At 44.5% G+C, this 22,074-nt stretch overlaps 2 protein-coding genes across 2 annotated transcripts; both read left to right on the top strand.

Moving 5' to 3' along the window:
* The first annotated feature begins 5,156 nt into the window (after nucleotides 1-5,156).
* LOC135893632 (arylacetamide deacetylase-like 4) lies at nucleotides 5,157-14,441 on the top strand. The gene is made up of 4 exons (XM_065421486.1): nucleotides 5,157-5,333; nucleotides 11,631-11,847; nucleotides 12,275-12,338; nucleotides 13,667-14,441. Exons 1-4 carry the CDS (start codon nucleotides 5,157-5,159, stop codon nucleotides 14,439-14,441), a joined length of 1,233 nt encoding a protein of 410 aa, XP_065277558.1.
* A 1,629-nt stretch (nucleotides 14,442-16,070) lies between these two features.
* On the top strand, nucleotides 16,071-21,753 carry CFAP107 (cilia and flagella associated protein 107). The gene is made up of 4 exons (XM_065421133.1): nucleotides 16,071-16,181; nucleotides 18,605-18,718; nucleotides 20,204-20,381; nucleotides 21,470-21,753. Exons 1-4 carry the CDS (start codon nucleotides 16,071-16,073, stop codon nucleotides 21,751-21,753), a joined length of 687 nt encoding a protein of 228 aa, XP_065277205.1.
* The last annotated feature ends 321 nt before the right edge of the window (nucleotides 21,754-22,074 follow it).

The raw sequence follows: 22,074 nt of genomic DNA, 5'->3' as shown, positions 1-22,074 counted from the left end.
GTGGGCTACTGTTTCTTGGTAGATACCTCATGTGCCACCCTTTAGTGAATTATTATGCATATATCTGACCCATGTGATCCTTGGAAAATCCTATGCACCTCCTGTATACTCTGCAAGTTGGCATCAAAAAGTCCCTGGGTCGTTTCTCTCTCTTTACTCCCCCTGCCCCTGGGGAACGGGAAGAGAGCCACAAAGGGTCTCCTCCTCCCTCTCCTAGAAATGGGAGAGTCACATAATTAATTCCTCGAGAAAAACAAACATCAGCTACATTTGGTATCAGAATACGACAGGGTATTTCAGCTGATGCTTGGTTAGCAGGCATTTAGATTTCCCATTCTCACATCTGCTGCTGTTCAGAACAGCTGACCAGCAACACCACACTTGGCTGTTTGCCTGCCCAGCACAGCCAGCACATAACCTTTGAACCAAACACCCAGAAAAAACATTTGTACTGTGACTCTTACAATGTAAGTGCAGCAGATTTATACTACAGTAAGGTCAGTGCAGCAGTTTTTAGCCTGAAAACTACATATTAAAAGTAGACAACATAATAAAACTACCTTTTTCTTCAGATGACATGATGGACACTGCAAATGGTACATTTATCTGAAAGCTACATTATTTCAGATAAGTACTAGAGTAAAGCTATGCACTGGTTCTCTTGCACAGAGGTTTTATTAGTATATTAACACCTGTAATTATTAAATCAGACTATAGGGCCACATTTTGTTTTCACATCTCTCAGCTGCACTGCTAGCACCAACTCATATGCCTGGAGCAGGTCCTGGGTGCATATTTATGTATCTGTTTACAAGAATTAATTGTATCTTTAGGGGGAAAGAAGCCAAACAAACAGGAAAACCAGATTAAAACATAATAGAAATGAACAACAATACTTACCAGCTGGAAAAAGGGGAAATGAAGCAAGCAGCAGCCATTTGCAAAACTGCCACTTTAGGGCTATGGCAGCTTGTCTCTGCCAAATTTAAAGGGACAGCTCCCAGAAAGGGATGCTGGGAAAGGGTTTTTGTTATGAGCTGGGTTAAACCTTGTTATGGGTTGAGTTAAAATCTCATTAAAAACTCATGTATGAACATGCCCTCTACTTAAGAGAGTTGTGAGACAGGTAAGGGACCACACCTAAAGCAAGGTCTCATAGAGTCTGTTTGAAAACTAGAGACCCGAGGGCAAAGGGAGCAGAGGGATTCCAGTGTGTATTGTAACCAGGTGGGGCTGGGTGTATCTGTGGGAGAAGACCGACACACAGGCCCAGATTCTCAAAGGTATTTAGGCTTGTAGTTCCCAATGATTTCAGTAGGAGATAGGCACCTAAGGTACCTTTGAGGAACTGGCTGACAGAGACAACTGGAAAAAATCTGAGTAGAAGCCTGTAAGCACAGCGTGGCCCAGGACCCTAGAGAGAGGGCCTAGGTCAGGGTGCTGGCTGAAAAGAAGCACTCCTTTTGCTTTTGGTTCCCCCTGCATTTGCAGAAGCAAGCCTTTGTACATTCCTTGTAAATAAGCAAGATGGCATTAAATAAAATACCAGAGTCCATCATCAGTTTCTGCTCCCAGCTGGAACATCCTGAGGGCTACTTTGATGAGCCTCTTGCATCAAAAAAGGGTAATAACTCCTGTAAGGCAGTAAGCCTCCAGTGCTGCATCTCAGCAGGCGTGAATCAGTCACTAAGAGAGGTTCTTTTAGGGAAGAGAGCTGCTTTTCTTCCTCTTTCATAACCATCGCAGTTCTATGTGCTAGGACACAGTATTGCCGAATAAAGGATTTGCTCTCTGGACGTTCAGAACGTTTCACTTATTCATACTGCTATGTCCCCTTTTCTCTTCCATACCTTGGTTCTGGTTGGAGGCCTAATTAGACTCTTAAATTGGACCTTTTTTTTGCATCCACTTCTACCTTAAAATGTCAGGGAGCTTTTCTATTATGGCTCAGTAAATTAATACTGGACTTAATATACTGAAGCCAAAATTACAGCATTGTCTGTGACAATGTTTTACTAAAGCAAGTAAATGACCTTGTAATCAAATGCGTTTGCACGGTAAGCATTTTAAATAAAGCTGAATATTTTGCTGTTATAAAAAAAAAAAAAAGGCTGATTTGATCAAAAATATTTTTCTCTGTCCGGAATGCTGGCTATGATTACATTTCCATAGGAACTAGTAAGATATTGCCATGTAGAAGATCATTATTTGTAGTAACTTCATAACGGTATGAAAGCATATGAACAAAGGGAAAGAATAATGTCCTTGAGCTGAAAACTTAAGGCCTAGATGCCGCAAGTTGTTCTATGCACAAGGCCCCCTTGACTTCAGTGGGAACTTGCAAAATCAGGCTCTAACTCTGAAAAGTTACCATTATTATGATGCCATGATATAAATATGAAATAACAGGGTACTATGGTAGTAATTAAAGTCAGACACAGACCTAGCGTGTCACCCTATCCCAATGTTTCTCAAACTGGGGTCGCCGCTTGTGTAGGGAAAGCCCCTGGCGGGCCGGGCCGGTTTGTTTACCTGCCCCGTCCGCAGGTCCGGCCAATCACGGCTCCCACTGGCCGCGGTTCACTGCTCCAGGCCAATGGGAGCTGCTGGAAGCGGCGCAGGCTGAGGAACGTACTGGCCGCTGCTTCCAGCAGCTCCCATTGGCCTGGAGCAGCGAACCGCGGCCAGTGGGAGCCGCGATCGGCCAGACTTGCGGACGGGGCAGGTAAACAAACCGGCCCGGCCTGCCAGGGGCTTTCCCTACACAAGCGGCGGCCCCAGTTTGAGAAGCACTGCCCTATCCAAAGCTGCCAGAGCATAACATGATACTACAGTACTTATGTGAAAAGAGCATTCTGTACAGGCAGCGGGCTGGAGGGCGGGGATTGGAGGACGCTTTAGAGAATCGCGATGCAATAGTCAAGGCAGGAGGAGATAAGGCCCAGAACTGCAAAGGGAGTTAGGTGTTGCAATGGGGCAGCATCGCATCACCTAACATTTAGGTGCCTAGAAAATCACTGGAACATCACTGTGATCCACACAGCTTGAATTTGGCGCCCAGGCTCTCTGCACAATGAATGGGAACAGATAGGCACCTCAGAACAGGAGCCACACAAGCCAGCATACTAGGCGAGGAGCTGCCTAAGCCAGCCAATGGGAGATGTTGACAAGAAGGATGTGTCCTAAGCCCCCTTCTCGCACAGTTAGGTGCTTAAAGTCCAGGCTGCAGGCAGGCACCTATCTCTGCTTGCAGTCCACAGCTGGGAACACCTCTCCTGGAAGTAGGCAGTTTGGGGCCTAAACTGTTTCTTATGAGAATGATTTGGGTACCTAAGATTATCTAGAGAATCCCTCATAACCTCTAGCCCAGTGGTTAGAGTGCTCTCCTGGGAGATCATAGTTCAATTATCCCCTCTACCTGTTGGGGAAGAAGGGATTTGAACAGGGGTCTCTTACCTCCTAAGTGAGAATCCTAACCACTGGACCCAACCCTTAGAATATCTTAAAGCACTCATCTGAGACAGGAGAGGTTCCTGTTCAAATCCTTTCTCCTCATCAGGCAGAATGGGGAATTGAATCAAGGTTTCCTGCCAAGAGGGCCTTATACCTACCATACTTCATCCAGTGCAAAGGGGTTGTGTACGCTGACTGATTAACCACATGACATTAGAAAATGTAAACCATGATTGCTGGCCTTTCAGAACCAATTTCCAAACACCAGTGATGCAAAACAATGCAATAGCCTTTGGAATTAATGTGGGGTTCTTTCAACAGTTCTGTGTCTTGGGCTTTGAGTGGGGAGTCAAACAGACTGCTCCCTCATCTTTGCATCTGACTGCACCCCATTTGAGCATTGGCCTGCTATACCCAGGGTTGTGAGTTCAATTCTTGAGGGGGCCACTTAGGGATCTGGGGCAAAATCAGTACTTGGTCCTGCTAGTGAAGGCAGGGGGCTAGACTTGATGACCTTTCAGGGTTCCTTCCAGTTCTATGAGATAGGTATATCTTATTACTGGTGGCAAGATTATCCTTGCCAGTGAATATTTGGGGAAAGTGCAGGGATATGCAGAGTGGCCAATCCCACGCCCAAAATGATGAATCGGGCCTCCAAAAATCATTACAAATCATGACATGTTACAAAACTAAAAAGTAAATTTTCTTTGCTTTCTGGCTTCTGAGCCCTTGGGGGACACTTGGGTCACATTTTCAATCTTCTCTCTGCAACCACAAGGGTTAGAAATTTACTTTGTTTAAAATGGAAGCTGAGATACTGATGTAATTCCATCATTCCCAGAGCTGGGCCTTTAAGAATGCCCCCGCCCCCAATCATGAGATGCTTGTGATAAAACCAGGAGAGTCGGGAACACTGGATTGCACGGCTGAGAGGTACCGCAAATGCAGGCATGATGTAAGCACCTCCAAAATGTTCAGAGTTCCTATTATCTGCTGCATGTCTAAAATTTGGGATGCTTATCTGAACTCAAACTTTAAAATGGGATTGCTTTCTCTCTTTTTTCGGTAAAAGTGGCTTGTTGTTTAGCTAATGCCTTTCTAAAGGTCCCATTCTGATTTTTTTTTAAAATAATGGCATAATCCCAGTGCACTCTGAGATGAATAAATTATGGATGCAGATCACATGCAATATACAGTACAGCCTTTTCTCTCTCTACTGGTAAATGTATCTGCATACCACAAACTTGAACTTCAGGTTCTTTACGCAGTCCTAGATAAATATCACCTACGAACAGTCTCATATACCATCATGGAGACATGAGACTGAACTATAGACATAGATTACCATGGTTCACACCCTTTCTCCTTCCCACTGCCAGGTTAAATGCAGTCTCAGTGTATGAATAGCTGGCAGCTTGTACAGTATTTTGGAGTGTCTAACACCTCATTGGCAGAGCTGCTGGCATATGCACAGCTGTGAGAATCATTGACGTATTACAGTTCCAGACCTTGAGGACTCCGCAGCATTTGCTAACTAACCGAGAGGCCTTTGCATGACCTGTAACTGAGAAGGGGAAAAATTCATCCTAGTGCAGCCTGATTACAGGCAGAGGTGCTCCAGAAACAGGAAGTAACAAATCAAAGAGAACGCAGGAGTCAAGTGAAAGTCAGATTCCTGGCTACGTCCGGCCTCGTTACATGAAATGGAGTTTATTTATGCACTGCTGGTGTTAGTACTGGCAGTTTTCGTTGCTGCTTTCATATTGTTAGTCGTGGGGACAATTTATTTTGATCTCTCCAACTCAGAAATCCCTCTTGGAGTGGACCAGCCTGTAAAGCTCCGAATCGTTCATAGTATTTTGATTGGCACAGCGGTTCTGGTGAGTTTACCTTGTCTGACATGAAGGATTCTGACAGGTGGGGTGCTTAGGTGAGTGTTTAAATGTCACTCTAAGCATAATGCAAATGCCGGAAATAGGAACCCTGCCAGATGCATTTACTTGCGGTGAAGGCAGGATGCTACTTTTATGCTTTTTGGCTGTACTTAGGAAGCAGTTTCTCTAAATCTCTGTACTTAGGAAGCAGAGTCTCTAAATCTAGACTCTTTACCTTTGTAGTGAATGTACAGACAGATTCTGCTTGGCTCGTAAGGTGGTACCTAGTGGGGTGCACCCCAAAGGATTCAAAAACCATGAATCAGGCCCTAAAAATCATGAGTTTTTTCTTTTTTTAAAAAAGATGATAAATGTTGGGCTGCTTTTATTCCCTCCCCCAGTTCCAGACCCTTTAAGGCTGCACTCGGGTCATGGTTACAATTCTCTCTGCAACCATGAGGGCTAGAAACTTTGTTTTTGAATAAAGGCTGAGATTCTCATGAAATCACAGAATCTCAGGAGCAGGGGCGCTGAGCAAAACACCTTGTGTTGTGAGAGTCATGATAAAATCATGACGTTTGGCAACACCACACGGTGAGGAACCTTTCCTTGCTCCACACCACATGCAGAGCCTGCCGCAAGGCCAGGCAGAAGTGCAGCCCCAGCATTCTGGGGAGTGCAGGGTCACTTCCAGCCCTACTTTCCCAAGGGCATGTGGCTTACCAAAGGGGACAGGTGGGAACCAGAGCCATGGCTCTGCCCCCTCTATTAGCTGGCGAGTCGTGTGGAGAGGAGTAAAATGCACCCCACAAATAAACTCTTCAGATTATTTTAAAATAAAAGCAAAGCAAAACAAAGACATACTTGTTTCTCAGCTGGGAATATCTACAGTTGTAATAGCCCAAATAGCGTGGAATTCTGTAACACAATGCATGCTTACAGTTCATGACAAGAATGTAATGAGTCGTTTTGAATTTTTAACAACCGGGTCCTGGATTTTCCAGCTTCCCAAACCAGAAAATCCAGTTCTCTCTCTCTCTTATTAACTATACATTGGCTGCTGTATAATAAGTCAGATTTACATGCTGCAATATAAGTGACTGGGTTTAGAACATTTTTAAACTGGGAATAATTTAAAAAAACCAAGGCATATACTGAGGCAACAATATTGTTTGCAGTTGCTTTATTTCAATTGTTTTGGTATCTAGAAAATACAACTGTACAAATCAAGTCACCCAGTGTTTATATATAATCAAAACCATGAGTATTAGCTTCTTTAAAGTTACCAGAGCCTTACAGAACTTAAATCACTACTCTACAGAGTCTGCTTAGTTTGGTTATCTTCAGTGTCAAGTGTAGGGAACATATTTATTTACAAGCAAATTCACTACCAGTTTAATAAAATGCCTTTCATAGGTAAGTACTTTACTGAGAGATAGTCATGCAGTTTGCAGTTTTGTAGCTGTGTTATCCCCAGGATATTAGAAAGACAAGCTGGGTGAGGTTATATCTTTTATTGGACCAACTTCTGTTGGTGAAAGAGACAAGCTTGCGAGATTACACACAGCTCTTTGCCCAGACCTGAAGAAGAGCTCTGTGTAAGCTCACAAACTTGTCTCTTTCACCAACAGAAGATGGTCCAGAAAAAGACAGCCATTGATGGACCTCTCCTCCATGAACTTATCTAATACTTTTTTTAATCCAGTTATACTTTTGGCCTTCACAACATCCTGTGACAATGAGTTCCACAGGTTGCCTGGGCATTGTGTGGAGACATACTTTTTGTTTGTTTTAAACCTGCTGCCTATTAAACTAATTCTGATTTCAATTAACACACTGCGGTGTTAGTAGTGGAGATGAGCCCAAATTCTGAGCTAATAATCTTCTGACTCAAGAGGCAAGTGACAAATACCCAGATGTTATCAAGTGAGGCAGTTTGCATCAGAAGAAAAGGAAAAAAGAGGACAGGACAGAAGATGATTGCTCTGAAGTGCCTGAGATGTATGATAGGGTCTGAGAGTGGCACAGAGGGAGTAAACCATGACACGTTAAATTTTTTTGGAAGAAACAAATTTAATGGGTTATGGTTTCAATAAAATTCCAAATAATATGTTATGGTTTTGAGTCAACAATACCATATAGCACATTTGGACCATAACCATGAGCCTCATATTGAGAGCTTAACGTTACTGAATATTAAACTGTTCTGGTGTCATTAGCCTGCTAATGTCACTCTCGCTCCCAGAAGAAGTCACCTTGCCAGGCTCAAGGACAATTGCACTGATATAACTGCCCACTGCGAACATTATCTGTGGTACAAAGTCCCATTGGGTCTAGATTAGACAATCACCCAGTGAACTGGGCTCACAGTCACATTCATTCAGGGTATTTTTCCTTACATCTTATACCCCTTGTTGATTCTTGTAGACAGTGCATTAGGGCTCTGCTAATTCCTCATGCCTTTATGTAGCAAATTCAAGGTTTTTTTCTTCCCTTGCTTTCAATTCTTTCCATCAATACATCTCCTGGCTGATCTCCTTTAACTTCTTTGCTCATACCGTCACTCTACCCATAACTATAGCTAGTCAAAAAAATTTCAGACAAATATGGTATTTGCTGAATAATGCAGTTTTGAATCACGTTCGCGAATCTGTGACAAATTTGCGGAATAGTTTTGGCCAAATAAATTAAACTGAAAAAGTCAAAATACCACATTTCAACATTTTCAAAACAAACCGTCTCGATATTTTCATTTCAAAATGACTTTTGCATCCAAATTTGCCTAAATTTGTTTTTTTTAAACAGGATTTAAAAAAACTCAGCACTGAAACAAAATATTTTGTTGGACCCAAAACAGACAATTTTAAAAAAAACAAAACTTTTTTGTTTTGGGGCAACCCACAATGATTTTTATTTGATTTTTTGGTTTGGCCAGAGAACCAAACAATCTCCCTTGCTGCAGATTAAGCCCATTACTTCTTGTCCTACCTTCAGTAGATTTGGAGAATAATTGATCACCATCTTCTTTATAACAGCCCTTAACATATCCGAAGACTGTTATCAGGCCCCACATCAGTCTTCTTTTCTCAAGATTAAATATACCTTTCTTCATAGGTCAGATTTTCTAACCCTTACATCATTTTTATTGCTCTCCTCTTTACTCTTTATTTATCCACAACCTTCCTCTAGTGTGGCATCCAGAACTGGACACCTCCTTTGTCTGCTTCTCACCCACACATCTCCAGGTCTCTTTGATGCCCATTCCAAACGTATCCACCAAACCACCACTCTTGCCTCATCTAAGTCCCTCTTAAAGCCTTAACGCTTGCAAAGCCCACAGAAAGTGAAATGATTAAAATGGAATTTACAAAAGCAAACAAACTTGGAGCCCAATCCAAAGTCCGTGGAAGACTCTCATTGACTGTACTCGCCTTTGGAGCAGTTGGTTGGTCATTAAGGGTGCCCAAACTACTTCACTTCATCCATTCCAACTGTCCTCCACTTCCTGTTTGTTCGCTCATTATGTCATGTTTCAATTCTAGATTGTGAGCGCTGGTCTGTGAGCTGACTAGAAAATTTTTGGGCATGATGCAAATAAGAAACAATAAATAACTTGCACAACATGCCTCATTACTAAGGGTACACAAACCCTGAGAGTTTCGTGTTCTGCTCATTCTTTATTAATGTAACTGTGACATTCCCCAGGGTATAATCTGGACGGCTGAACAACTGTGTCCCCTCAGTGCTCCAATTTGGGTGTTGTTTACACTGCTTTGCTGTGAAAGAAACAACTACTGGTGTGGGGGGGTGGGTATAATAGGCCAGGGGAGGCTCTTGCGGAGTTTGGCAGCAAAGTTTTTCCTTTATCATGCCCCAGGAAGGTTCCTTCCGGGGTGGCTGAGGAGGCGGTATGTGGTATGCAGCTTCCCAGGTTCATCAGTAATCTCTTCGGACTCCAGAGAGATTGCTGAGGAACCCAGGAAGCTGAGTAGCAAATATCGCCTCCTCAGCCGCCCCAGAACCTGCATGGGGCATATCAAAAACATCAGGAAGAGATGCTTTTCCCCAGGGCGGCTTGGGGTCTGGGAAGGGGAGGCCTGCCCTGGGGCTTCTCCAGGTGTGTGTGTGGGGGAAGGGGAGGGGGGCTCGGGGCACCTCTGGGCAGGTGAGGTGGGGGCTCAGGGCTTCGGCCAGCCCAGGGCTCCTCTGGTCAGCCCAGGACTCCTCTGGATGGGGGAGAGGGACTGCTCTGGGCTTCTCTGGGTGGGGGGAGGCTTGTGGCTATGGCTGCAGGGGGGCGGGGCTTGTGGCTTCAGCCGTGGTGGGGGCACGGGCAGAAGGGGTGGAGCCAGTGGCTAGCCTCTCTGAAAGGAGGCTCCACCCACCACCCATGGCTGGTGGTTCTGCTCCCACACAGTGTCTAGCATATAAATTACTCCCAGGTGAATTTCATGAATGCTCTGGCCAGGCACTCATGAATTGTATTGTGGAGTGACACCAGGTGACACCAGCAAATCCTCAGCCCCAGCCTTGTCCCCCAGAAATGTGCGTCTTGTACTGCCCAGCACCCCCCTGGACAATACAAGCTCATAGAAAGTCCGTCATTTCATCCGTGGAAAGTGATATGCACCAACCCTGTTACCTCCTGTGGAGGTTCCCAAACACTTCAGTTCCACCATACTGCTTTAGCTAAAAAACAATAAACAAGTTTATTAACTACAGAAAGATAGATTTTAAGTAATGAGGCATAGGAGTCAGAACTGGTTACAAAGAAAATAAAAAGATAAGCCACAAACTAATACCTAAGTTAGCAAGCTAAATGGAGTTAAAGAAAAGTTTTTTCTCACCATATGCTCTATACAGTCTTTACTGGCTGGAAGCCTCCAGACAAGTACTCCTCCCCCACTTCAGTGTTTCTTCAGGCATTGTTACTGCTGTGAGCAGCGATGAATGGAGGAGAGAGTGGAGAGGTAATTTGTGTTGTTTGTGTTGTCTCTTCTTATGCCATTCTCCCCTCTTTGAGGATTATCTCCAGCTGGAGTTCAGGTGACAGCCAGTCTGTTTACATGGGAACCCTCAGTTGTTCCATTGTCAATAGGTAAAATTATCGCACACGCCCTTCTTCCTGCCAAAGAATGGCTGCTTAGCTAGGTGATGGTCCACTTGACTTTGTTGACACCTGATGTTGCTTTGTCTTTTGTTTCTGAGGAACTGGTTTGTGCCTGCTGTTCTAAACTTGGAGCATGTTACAGCAATGTTATAAAGTAGAATCTTATAACTTTACATACAATGTTGATTCACATATTTTACCAGGACAATAAGGTTCAGCAGATTTTGAGTTTTCAAATGATACCTCACAAGTCATATTTTGTACAAAATTTATCATGGTCTTGTAAAAGTGGTGAACATTGGGGTACAATCTGTCACAGTAACTATGTGCATTACTTTATTGCTGTTATCAACTAGAAACTGAACCGCAAGGAGGAAAAAGCCAGACTGACGTCTGACTAGACATTACTGACAACGTGCGTGCAGATCAGTAGGGCCAATCAGTTGTGTCAGATTTCTAAAGTGATTTCAGCATGGCTATGGATTTGGATAGGGGATAGACCATCTCTTTTACAGCCTGTAAGTGAGTGAGTGAGTGTGCAGTGAGGGTTGTTACATTGGGAACATTAATTTCCTACACTGGTTACAGAGACTAGAATCCATTCCTTATTTTTACCTACTATTTGGATGGCAAATTACTCTGTGGGCCAGCTTGATTTTCAGCTTGCTTTTTTTTTTTTTTAAGGGCGGACCAGGTGATTGGTAATGGGGTAGAATCCTTTGCTTCTAATTGCTGGTATAATGAAAAATCATTGTTGCCTGAATTCTGGTTGGTGACCTCTTCTCTCAGTCCTTGTGGATGAGTGTCCATATCAAGAAAACCACCACTACAGTTGTTACTTATCTGCTCCCTTGGTGGCACTCTTAGCAGAATAACTAAGGACTGAATAACCTAAGGAGACCAAACTCTCCAGTAAAGGGCAGAGGACCAATGATAACGCAGTGTGTGGAGATGGCTGCCTAGACATTGCCTGCACTTCATTTCATTTCTCTGTGGTGCTGCTGCTGTTGTTATTTTTATTTTATTTATCCGCATTGTGCTAGTGCCTGGAACTCTACATTCATTATTTTTTTTCTGTATGAGCTCCAGACTTTTGATCCTGCCTTAGTTTCTCCAAAGAGAGCACAGCTTATGCCTATTGAGGAGAATGGAGTTTCTTTATGCTAATCCCTGGTCTCTTTCACTCTAAACAGGGGAAGATTTTGGAGAAGCTGGGTCTGTGCAGTCAACTTGGCTTCACCCGCTATATGCGACGGGGAAAGAAATTAGGGGAGGACCCAAAGCTCTTCATCAAGGACCTGCAGTTTGGGAAGGTGCCAGTGAGGATTTACCAGCCTAGAGCGCCTTCTGCTGGCCGGAGGAGAGGGGTCATCTACTTTCATGGAGGAGGCTGGATGTTTGGAAGCATTGGTAAGATATTTAACAGAAAAAAATATGCTGGATAATTAAAGATAAAAAGTCACCCCATTTTTACAAACATCAAAGGGAAGTTGGTTTGGGCCTGAGATTTGGGAGAAGGTTTGAGGTTTGACTCTTCACCAACAAATACACACATACTCTGGCAGATGTTGGCTGCAAGAAGAGAAGACTTGGTGAACATTACATGACTGTTCCAGACAGCGGGGCAGCTTGGAAAGAGGTGTGATATCATGATGAGCAAAGGGGACAGTGAGAAATGAAGCCGGGGTACTGCGTAAAGGGTGGGGACGAGCAGGACTTAGATGGGGGAAAGGAGAGAATTATCATTGCCCTTAAATGTGTCAGAGAGCTAACAGGGTATAGAGTTGCTACTCCTTAGAGCGCTAGCAAGGCACCAATGAAAACATTTGTTTTCCAGATTCCTATGAACCCGTATGCCGCTACATCGCCAGAGAAAGTGAATCGGTGGTCGTGTCTGTTGAGTAAGTGAGCCTGGTTCACTTCTATTATCTAGGACAGTGTTTCCCAAACTTGGGACGCCGCTTGTTTAGGGAAAGCCTCTGGTGGGCTGGGCCCGTTTGTTTACCTGCCCCGGCCGCAGGTCCGGCCAATCGCGGCTCCCACTGGCCGCGGTTCACTGCTCCAGGCCAATGGGAGCTGCTGGAAGCGGCGCGGGCCGAGGGACGTACTGGCCGCCGCTTCCGGCAGCTCCCATTGGCCGAGAACAGCGAATCACGGCCAGCGGGAGCCGCGATCGGCTGGACCTGCGGACGCGGCAGGTAAACAAACCGGCCCGGCCCGCCAGGGGCTTTCCCTACACAAGTGGCATCCCAAGTTTGGGAAACACTGCTCTAGGAACTAGTTACTCTGCATTGTGATAGCCACTAGCTGCACTGTTCTAGGGTGCCCCCCTTCTCAGAGGACTATATTTTCAAGAATCCAGGCGGCTCAGCAAGATGCTCAAGTTGACTTTATGATTTTGCAGCTTTTCACCACTTTTGTGCTGAGCTTGACAGAACAGACCCAGAATAAGATTGCTGTATATGAGCACATTTTGTCATCTGCTGGGGGGGTGGGGGGGGGAAACTGGAAAGAAGTTATCAGACCATTTTAATAAAAAGCAAATCTATCTTGCACCCAGCAGTTAGCATAAAGTTGTCAGATATTGAGCCAAATCTTCATCTTAGTCCGCAAACTCCCATTGAGACCTTGAGGTAAATGGGAATTTTGCCTGAATAAGAAATATTTGTATTACCATAGCACCAACAGTAAAAAATATTGTTGTTGTATAACAGTAGCACTTATAAGAGCTAGGTATTATGATTATAGGTGTCAACCAAAACTGGGGTCGCATGATGCTGATCCCAATATAAAGACAGTAAGAGACTGTCCCCATCCCAAAGACCTCACAATCTAAATAGATAACATGGACAAAACAAGTATAATTAATCCCCATTGTACGGATGGGAAACGGAGGATTAAAAAAAGAGATTGAATGACTAAGCCAAGGTCCCTCAAGGAGTCCGTGGCACAGCTGGGAATCAAATGCGGCTCTCCTGAGTTTCAGTCTAATGCCTTAACCAGAAGACAATCCTCAGCATTTGGCCCTGCTGGTCCTAGTTTATCTGTGATCTGCAAATATAGGAATGATCGTTTGGAGGGCGGGTGCACGTTTATGAGGTAATATCGGTGTCCATGGCTGCACAACAACAGGAGGGCTGAAAGTGGAGGAGTTTGTAGCAAATAAACGTCCAACAAATAATAATGATTTTTTTCCATTTTTATAATCACTGACTCGTTGATATATTAGGTATCGTCTGGCGCCAGAGCACACGTACCCAGCACAGTACGAGGACTGTCTCACTGCTACCACACACTTTATGAAGACTGCAGAAGACTATGGAGTGGATCCTGCCTGTATTATCATTAGTGGGGACAGTGCTGGGGGCAATCTTGCTGCTGCTGTTTGCCAAACACTAGTGAGTAGACCAGACCTTCCAAAGGTGCATGCTCAGGTCTTGATCTATCCAGCCCTCCAGGCAATAGACTTTAATTTGCCCTCATATCAGCAAAACTGTGCAGTCCCCATCTTGTTCAGGGAACGTTCAGCTTTTTATGTTCTGCAGTACCTCAAGGGGGATGCGTCATTTTTGGAAGATGTCCTGGAGGGTTCCCATATGCCTGTAGATGTAAAATTGAAGTTTAGAAAATGGCTAAGTGCAGACAATATCCCTAAGGAATTTAAGGTCAGAGGGTACAAACCAAAGGTGCCCATCGAATGCTCAAATGAAGTTTATGAGGCAGTTAGAAATTTTTGTGAGCCAGCCTTTTCCCCACTTCTCGCTGAAGATGCTGTTGTTCACCAGCTCCCTGAGTCGTTCATCTTGACCTGTGAGCATGACGTGCTAAGGGATGATGCCCTGTTATACAAGAAGCGATTAGAGGACGGCAGTGTGCCAGTGACCTGGTACCACATTGAGAATGGATTCCATGGAATCATAAGCCTGTTTGATAATGGCAGGTTGTCATTTCCTGCTGGAAAAAAGGGACTGGACAACATTGTAAACTTTCTCAGAAGCTTATAAAAACAATCTTCTCAAATATTGGGTCTTATATTTCCTCTGGTCTTCATATATGCCCCCAAAGTCTGGGAAGAGATCTATAGGAACAGTATCTTATATCACATGATGAGCTGCCATGACATGGTTTCCGTTGGTGATGAAGTTCACAGGCTTGTGTGAAGTCCCTTCCATTACTGGGTGGAATGTTGATTACACACCTACATATTTTAAATGATTTCTTTGCATCATGCTGCAAGCTATTGTCTTTATAAATATCAGTAAATATTAAAGAAGATTTGTAATTGATTTTCTGGCTTGACCCATTTGATTCAATTATGGCCTGACTGTTAATCCTTCCATGGAGAGATATGGTGCGTGTGTGCTTATGTGTGTAAGTAAAAGTACACGCCACCTACATCACAACCTTATGATGCAAAGTCTATGCACTGCAGTACTTTTGGAGAGCGGTACCAGCATCCAACTTACATGCAGCTGCAGTAGTGAAACCCTTGGTCTTTTGTCTTCTGCAAATTTAAGGGTTCATAATGGATCATGGAATATTTTTCATCTCAGTGCAGAATATTACTTATACTGCATTACACAAAGATTAGCCAAACATTTTATGATTATCTCTTTTTATTTTGCCCAGTGTGCCACACCTGTAAATAGAATGAAACATGAAAAAAGATCATTGTTGTCCATCTAATGTGCCCACCAAAATCATGGTGCCGTGAAGTAAACACCTTTGCTACATCCCTCTACAGAAACATCAGAGATGCTTCTGCGCTTCCATTTAACAATGCTCCACCACTTTTCAATAAGATCCAGTGTTGTATCAGTTTAATCTCATATTCTATTAGGGAACTAAAATCTTCCCCTACAGTGAAACATACTTGATGATTTGCCTGCAGTGTTTTCTCTTTCACTTCTATGAGTAAAAGATGTTCGCCCTTATGGAAAAGACTCTATTAGGAAATCACAACCTTTTTGGGAACTATCCTATAAAATGTAGTTAATTATATCCCTGCTATCGAATTCTATAAGATGGTTAAAAAAACTCTGTAGAAAGGATAACATGTTTGATTTTTTTTTTTTAGGTTTAGGTTTAGAGTAATTTCTACAAAAACCTGCTTAATTTCGGTAGTAATCTTATTGCTGTATCCCTACTAAATTCTATAAGCATTCCTTAAAGCTAGTCCCATTGCCCTGTCCAAATTTCAACTCCAGGAATTATGTCCTTCGTACTCCGTCTTTGTAATGTACAGCACTGTTGGGCTACTTTGTTTTTAAATTACCTTATGCAGTGTAAAGATCCAATCCTGCTCCCATTGAAGTCAGAAACAAAACTCCATTTATCTTCAATGCGGCAGGAGCCTCTCTCTCTTAGGAGTAGGATCCGCTGTTGCTTAGAGAGTGTTTGCATCCATTGACGATCACCATGGAGACAGCAAACAATGGAGATTCCAAGGCAGGGGAGTTCCACACATTAACTAGCTCGCCCTGCACACAAGCAGAGAGAAGCATAGATCCCGTTCTGCCTGATCTCTGCTGCATGAACACAGAACCACCATTCACATCCCAGAAGGGGAAGGGCAGAGGAGCCATTGATTCTACAGGAGTGGACGGGAAAGGGTACTGCTGAGACTAAGAAGCATGCTTACATCTCAGAGGGATGTGCAGGAATGGTACCTTCCCAGCTGGAAAATAAAACCAGAGTATTCCACGAAAGTGCTCATTGGAAACTGGTTGGAAGAGAGGAAAAGGGTAAGAAGGGATAAAAGAAAAGGGAGAATGGGAACAGACAGGGTCAGACCTGATGCTCTGGAGATGATCAGCCACCAGACTTAGGGAAGTTTGGATCCAGGCCTGTCTCAAAAGAGGAACAAAGGCAGAACCTTGGGTGCCTTGACCACAAAGTTCACTGGCCTGCTTCCATTTCTAGTCAGGAGGGAGTACTCTTCCCAATGAGCCACTACTAAAGCAATGCCCAAGCATGATGGATGTGGTGTAGATGGAGAGGTTCTTACAGACAACACATAAAGTGGTGGCCCTGACAACTTTGGGCCATTAAAGATCCCATGGCACTTCTCCCAAGACCAGGTATGTTCACTCCAGTTTTCTGGTTCACTTCCAGTTGTGTAATTAAGTTCTGTCTACCTCCGATTCCCCATCCCCAGTGCTTTCAGGTGGATAGGAGATTCTTTGTCTCTTTGTCCTGCACTGTTATTGGGTTCTGTATAAAGGCATCCCAGTCAGGTGCAGCTGTATTTCAGTGGTGGGTGCAGACAACCCTGTACTAGCACATACACTTTGTAACCAGCTACGAAAATCTGTCAAGTGCCATGCGGTCATTGGGTAAAAGATGCCTTATAATGTTCATTTCATTATTTGTATTATTCATTTTTATTGAATTCTGCTTTAGCATAGCTCTGTTTCTCACAGCGAGGCAGCCAACCCCTGCAATCTCTTTTCTTTGATAAGGAAAACAGCTTATTTCATAATGACACGTCAGACATTTTCTTCCTGGGGGTGAAGCAATACCCTATTTTAAATAAAGAAAATAAACACGTTCAAGTTTTACTGGGTGCCTAAGACCCTTTTTTTTTTTTAAACTTTAGATCCTTTGACTTTAGGATACTAGCATCGTTTATGTTCTTCACAGTCAGCCTCTCTCTTTCCACACATATGGTCTGTAGAAATGATCTTATATTTAAGTGGTACTTTTTATATCAATTTACGTCAAATTAATTTACAAATGGAACAAATTGTATATAGAGAGATAGCCTACATTGTAAGTTCTTTGAGACCAGGACTATCTTTACTCTATGCTTGTAGAGGACATAGCAAAATGGGATCCTAATCTTGGCTGTGGTCCCAACGCACCACTGTAATACATACAAAGAATATATACCCACCACTAAACTGCAGCCACCTCAGAGTGGGAACACGCAGCTGTTTAATAGCACGCAACAACGCTGTTCAACAAAGACCTGATTACCCTTCTCCCTCAACAAACTGCTCCAAGTAGCAGCCGGATCTCCTTATAAAAAGTGCCATGGGGACTGGAATGACCACAGTTGTTCTGGATGTTGGTTCAGTATTGATTCAGAGAGAACTGCCTCCTTTTAAAATCACTCAAACTCCTTCTGGCAGCCCCCCACTATTTCCTGGAATCGCAGCCAAACTCTCACTCAGCCTGACACAACTTATCTTATGAGATCTGACGGGATCATAATGGGAAGAGATATTTGAAGGGTGTAGACATTATACAGGGAGAGGAATTATTTAGGGTGTTGCCTGGCGGTATAAAATAGGAGGAAATGAAAAAGGGAAAAATGTAGGTTGCAGATCAGGAAATACTTCCTGACAGTGAGATGTATTAGACCATGAAATAATCTCCCAAGGGAAGTGGAAGAGGTCCCACCACTTGAGATTTTAAAAACTAGACTGGACAAAATCCCAGAAGATATACTGTAGGGAACAATCCTGCACTGGGGTGGTAGATGGACCAAGGATCAAAATGAAAGTTGATCCTTTCCTTCCAGTAGCTAAGCCTACACTAGGTGGAAAAGTGTGGCAACGAGCCATTGGTGAGCTTGTAATGTCTACACATAAGAACCATCCCAGGCTTTTTACAATGGCCGGTTTTACTGGTTGATTGCAACATCTGAGCCAAGGTCTTCAGAGTAGGCCTTTGCAAGCAAAAAGTGTCTCCCAAGTGCGGACAGGAAGTCATTGCATCGGGGCTTTGGGGTCCTTTGTAATGAGAGCCCCTGGGCAAATCTGCCAGATCTGTTCATTTTAATTCAGTTGTTCCGTTGATCTTCAGAAGGCCGAAGGGGAACATTGTCAAGGGCACACGGGAGTCACCCAACTCAATGGGAGTTTGACACTCTAGTAAAGTGGTCATTAAGGGATTAACTGGGTTACCAGAGTACTATGGGTTGGAGCCATGTTCCTGTTTAGTTGGTGTGTGTTTTCCCCCATTCTGTTTGTAGATAGTTGAATGAAGCAGAATGGTTTTTACCTGCAGTACTGTAAGCAGAGTGTGTTTGCTTACAGTGAGTGGTCCCTGTACAAAAGACACCTAATTGCACGTTAAGCCTTTGAAAATCTCTCCCAACGAGCAGTTGTTTCAGTGTGAATAATCGCTACATAGCGAGTGTCTCCTTTTGGATCTCTTTTAGTTTATAAAAGACACTGGGAAACCCAGCAACAGCATCTATGGGACTGACTTTATTCACTTCCCTGACCACAGAATAGATCGAACAGTGAGGAGAACCATTATGAAGAAACTTGATGTAAGTAAAAAAAGAGGGGTCTCAGGGCTTGACTATACAGAGATTTAGTACCCGGCAAGCTGGAATGTGAATCTACAGTGCACCAGCCTACTGGGAGCTGAATGGCCACATGGACTTTGCTACCATGTGCTAAAAGTTCCGTAGGATGCTTTGATCTACTGCTGTTTGAAACTGCAGGCTGGAGGGCTCTAGATTCACACCCTGGCTTGCCGTGCACTACATGGCCATAGAGACAAGACCTCTGAGTTAAGATTGTAAATGTCAGCATTCAAAACAGGCATGTATTAAATTTAAGATTAAAATCCTGCCCAAATGTGTGTGTGTGTATGTATCCGGGGAAGGTACAGAATGATAGTGGGCAAGTTAAGGCCCCCAGAGCCATCCCGCATGCTGCTTCAGGGCAGGACGGCTTGCGGAAGAGGGAGAATACAAATCCCACAAGGCTTCTTGCAGCTCCCCCCGGTTCCTGTTGTTACCCCCTACATGTGTGCAGGGGGAATACAGGGCCGGCTCTAGGCACCAGCACTCCAAGCATGTGCTTGGGGCGGCACTTAACAAGGGGCGGCACTCCGGCTCCTTTTTTTTCCCCATGGGGTGCAAAAAGCCGGGAGCCGGCCCTGAGCGGAGGTGAGCTGCGGCGGTGGGGTGCACGGGGAGGGCCGCAGGAAGTAACCCTGGGGTGGGGCAGAGGAACCGCTCCCCCCCCAGCTCACCTCTGCTCCACTGCCGCCTGCTCCCCCGAGCCCGCCGCTGCTTGCCTGGGATGGGAGGGAGGGGTAGGAGGGGAAATGTGGCGCGCCCAGGGGAGGAGGCGGGGCCGGGGATTTGGGAAAGGGGTTGGAATGGGGCGGGGAAGGGGCGGAGTTGGGGCAGGGCTGGGGCGGCACGGGACATTTTTTTTGCTTGGGGCGGCAAAAAACTTGGAGCCGGCCCTGGGGGAATAGGACATGTTTCCTAAGGAAAGGCATCCCCCAGCAGAGTGCCTGGAGCGGATCCTGCATTGCTGCAACACAGCTGTGAACATGGAAGAGGCTCCTTGTGCCTCTTCTCACCAATGCACCCCCATGTAACAGGAAAGGAATTTGCACTAAATGGGGCCCAGATCCTCCAGAATGTTAGAGTTCTCCCCAAACACCACCCTCTACGTCTCTTCCTGCAAAATGCCCTCATCCCCAGACACCTTGATTATTTCCTCCAGATACCTGTACTGTATGTGTGTTTTAATGCCTCACAATACTTTAGTAACACAGTTTTTCAATTGCATACCTCACTGCACCTGCAAATGCCTGACTGTGTGTGTGTGTGTGTGCAAACCTGCTAAATATGTAGCTGTTTTGCAAGCGCAAAAGCAGGGGTTGGTTGGGGATTGGGTTCTGACCCATATTTGCCAGATCACCTGGGGCGCAATCTGACCTAATAGTCTCCAGCACCTTTTAAATGCTCTGCCCGTACAAGCAATATAGTTTCGTGCACCTCTATTTACAGGGCCTGCCAAAGCAGCATCTGTTTACGCAACATGAAGAACCGAGCAACCGCAATTTAGTAACTCAGTACGATGATCATTACAACAGACATGGCTATAATCCTGTGTTGCCTCCGCTCCGCAGATGGAATGGACAAAAGCTAGCCTGGCTCCCGGAGAAATCAGATTTCCCCATTTTCGGTACTTTTGAGTGTTATCCTGGTAGTTGCTCACAGGCAGAGAAGCAGTCTGGTCTAGTGGTCAGCATTCAAGCCTCAGGAGCCAGAGACCTCTAAATTCTAACCTTTCGTCTCCAAATGGCTTGCTGTGTCCCTTAGGCCGGTCACTTCCCCACTCTGTGCCTTAGCTTTTCCATCTGTAAAATATAAATAATAATAATTAATAATGCTTCTCCACCACAGAGGAGAGGAGTGAAGTTTAGTTAATGGACCAAACTTTCCTCCCATGTGCAACTCCCAATGATAATAATGCTGGTATAACTGCTAGAAGAATTTGGCCGATTGGTTGTAAAATGCTTTGAAGATTAAAAGTGCCTCAGACTGAGTGCTAAGTGTTATGAACAGACAGGGTAGACTCTCTGTTAGTTTCCCATTGCATAAGCACAAAGTCATTAATGTCCTGTCTAGTGGTTAGAGCCGGGAACTTCTGAATTTGGGGGTTGAAGTACCCCAAGCTTCATTCTGAGTTTAAGTGCTTATGGTTGAATGGGCATCTGCTTAATACACTTGTGGTTTCAGGGCAAAATTTACAAAAGTCCCTAAGTGACTTAGGAACTTAAGTCCCATTTTGATGTAGGAATGGGAATTAAGTGGCTAAATACCTTTGAGGATCTGGGCCTTAGAAGTGTAAGTCTCGTTAAGTGTCTAAGTCACTTTGGCTCCTAAGTCATTTAGGTGCTTTAGAAAATTTTACCCATATTCTAGTAATTTGGTTCAGTTATTCAGGAAAAATTGTGAACTAAAACGTTAAATGTAATTCCACTAACTTTTCTATGCACCAGAGGGTGTGCCTATATGCCACTGCTCTCGACTGGATGGACTCAGAACTGCTCGCCTGTGTGTCATAGCTCCTCCACTATCAACAACTCACAGTGCTTCTCCTTCCACTCGAGGAGTAAAGGTCTCTGGTCGTGGAGGAAGAGGGTCTGAATTCTGTCCTCGCTATTGTCACGAAGTTCTGAATTAACCCCATGTGCCCTGTGTTATGGAAACCCTAGTGGCCATGAATTTGTTTCTATTACTATGACATTTCATCTTTATTTGTTCCAGAACCACCCACCAACTATGGCCTTTTTGAGCAACTAATGAAAAAATGGACCCACCAAGAGGCTGGAGTGATGAACAGTGTCTACACTGTTTCTTATGAGAGGCCGCCTGTTTCTGCTTTTGCCATTCGCCGACGTCCGGTCACAAATTACCACCAGTCCCCCCGCGATGGGCAGCGTCTTCCCCACAACCTCAGTGCAAGTCTGGAATGTGACGGCGCACCGAAATGCCTTCAAGCTCCTGGGCAGTCGGTCAGAGACACGGCAGCCATTGGCGCCACGCTGTAGAGTGCTTATTGCAATACTATAACTGCTATTCAAATACAGCATCTTGCCCAAACACTAAGACTATTCTGGTCCATGTGCGATTGGCAGAAATAGGAATTAGGCTGTACAGATGGAGTGGTGTCTACTGGTTGGAGCAGAGCACTGCAATGTAGGGTGACTGGGTTACATTCCCAGCTCTGCCTTTGACTAGCGGCAACTCCTCAGGGTGGATTTTGTTTCCCTCACTTGAATCAGACATCTGCATGATCTTTATGTGCTGCTGTGAATGGCTCTGAGTTCACCTGCGTGCATCAGCTTTGCCTTCTCACTGACAAAAGTCAC

Source organism: Emys orbicularis, chromosome 22, assembly GCF_028017835.1.
Source record: "Emys orbicularis isolate rEmyOrb1 chromosome 22, rEmyOrb1.hap1, whole genome shotgun sequence".
Classification (NCBI taxonomy): Eukaryota; Metazoa; Chordata; order Testudines; family Emydidae; genus Emys; species Emys orbicularis.
Note: the sequence above shows the minus strand (reverse complement) of the source record. Positions and strands in the feature narration are given on the sequence as shown.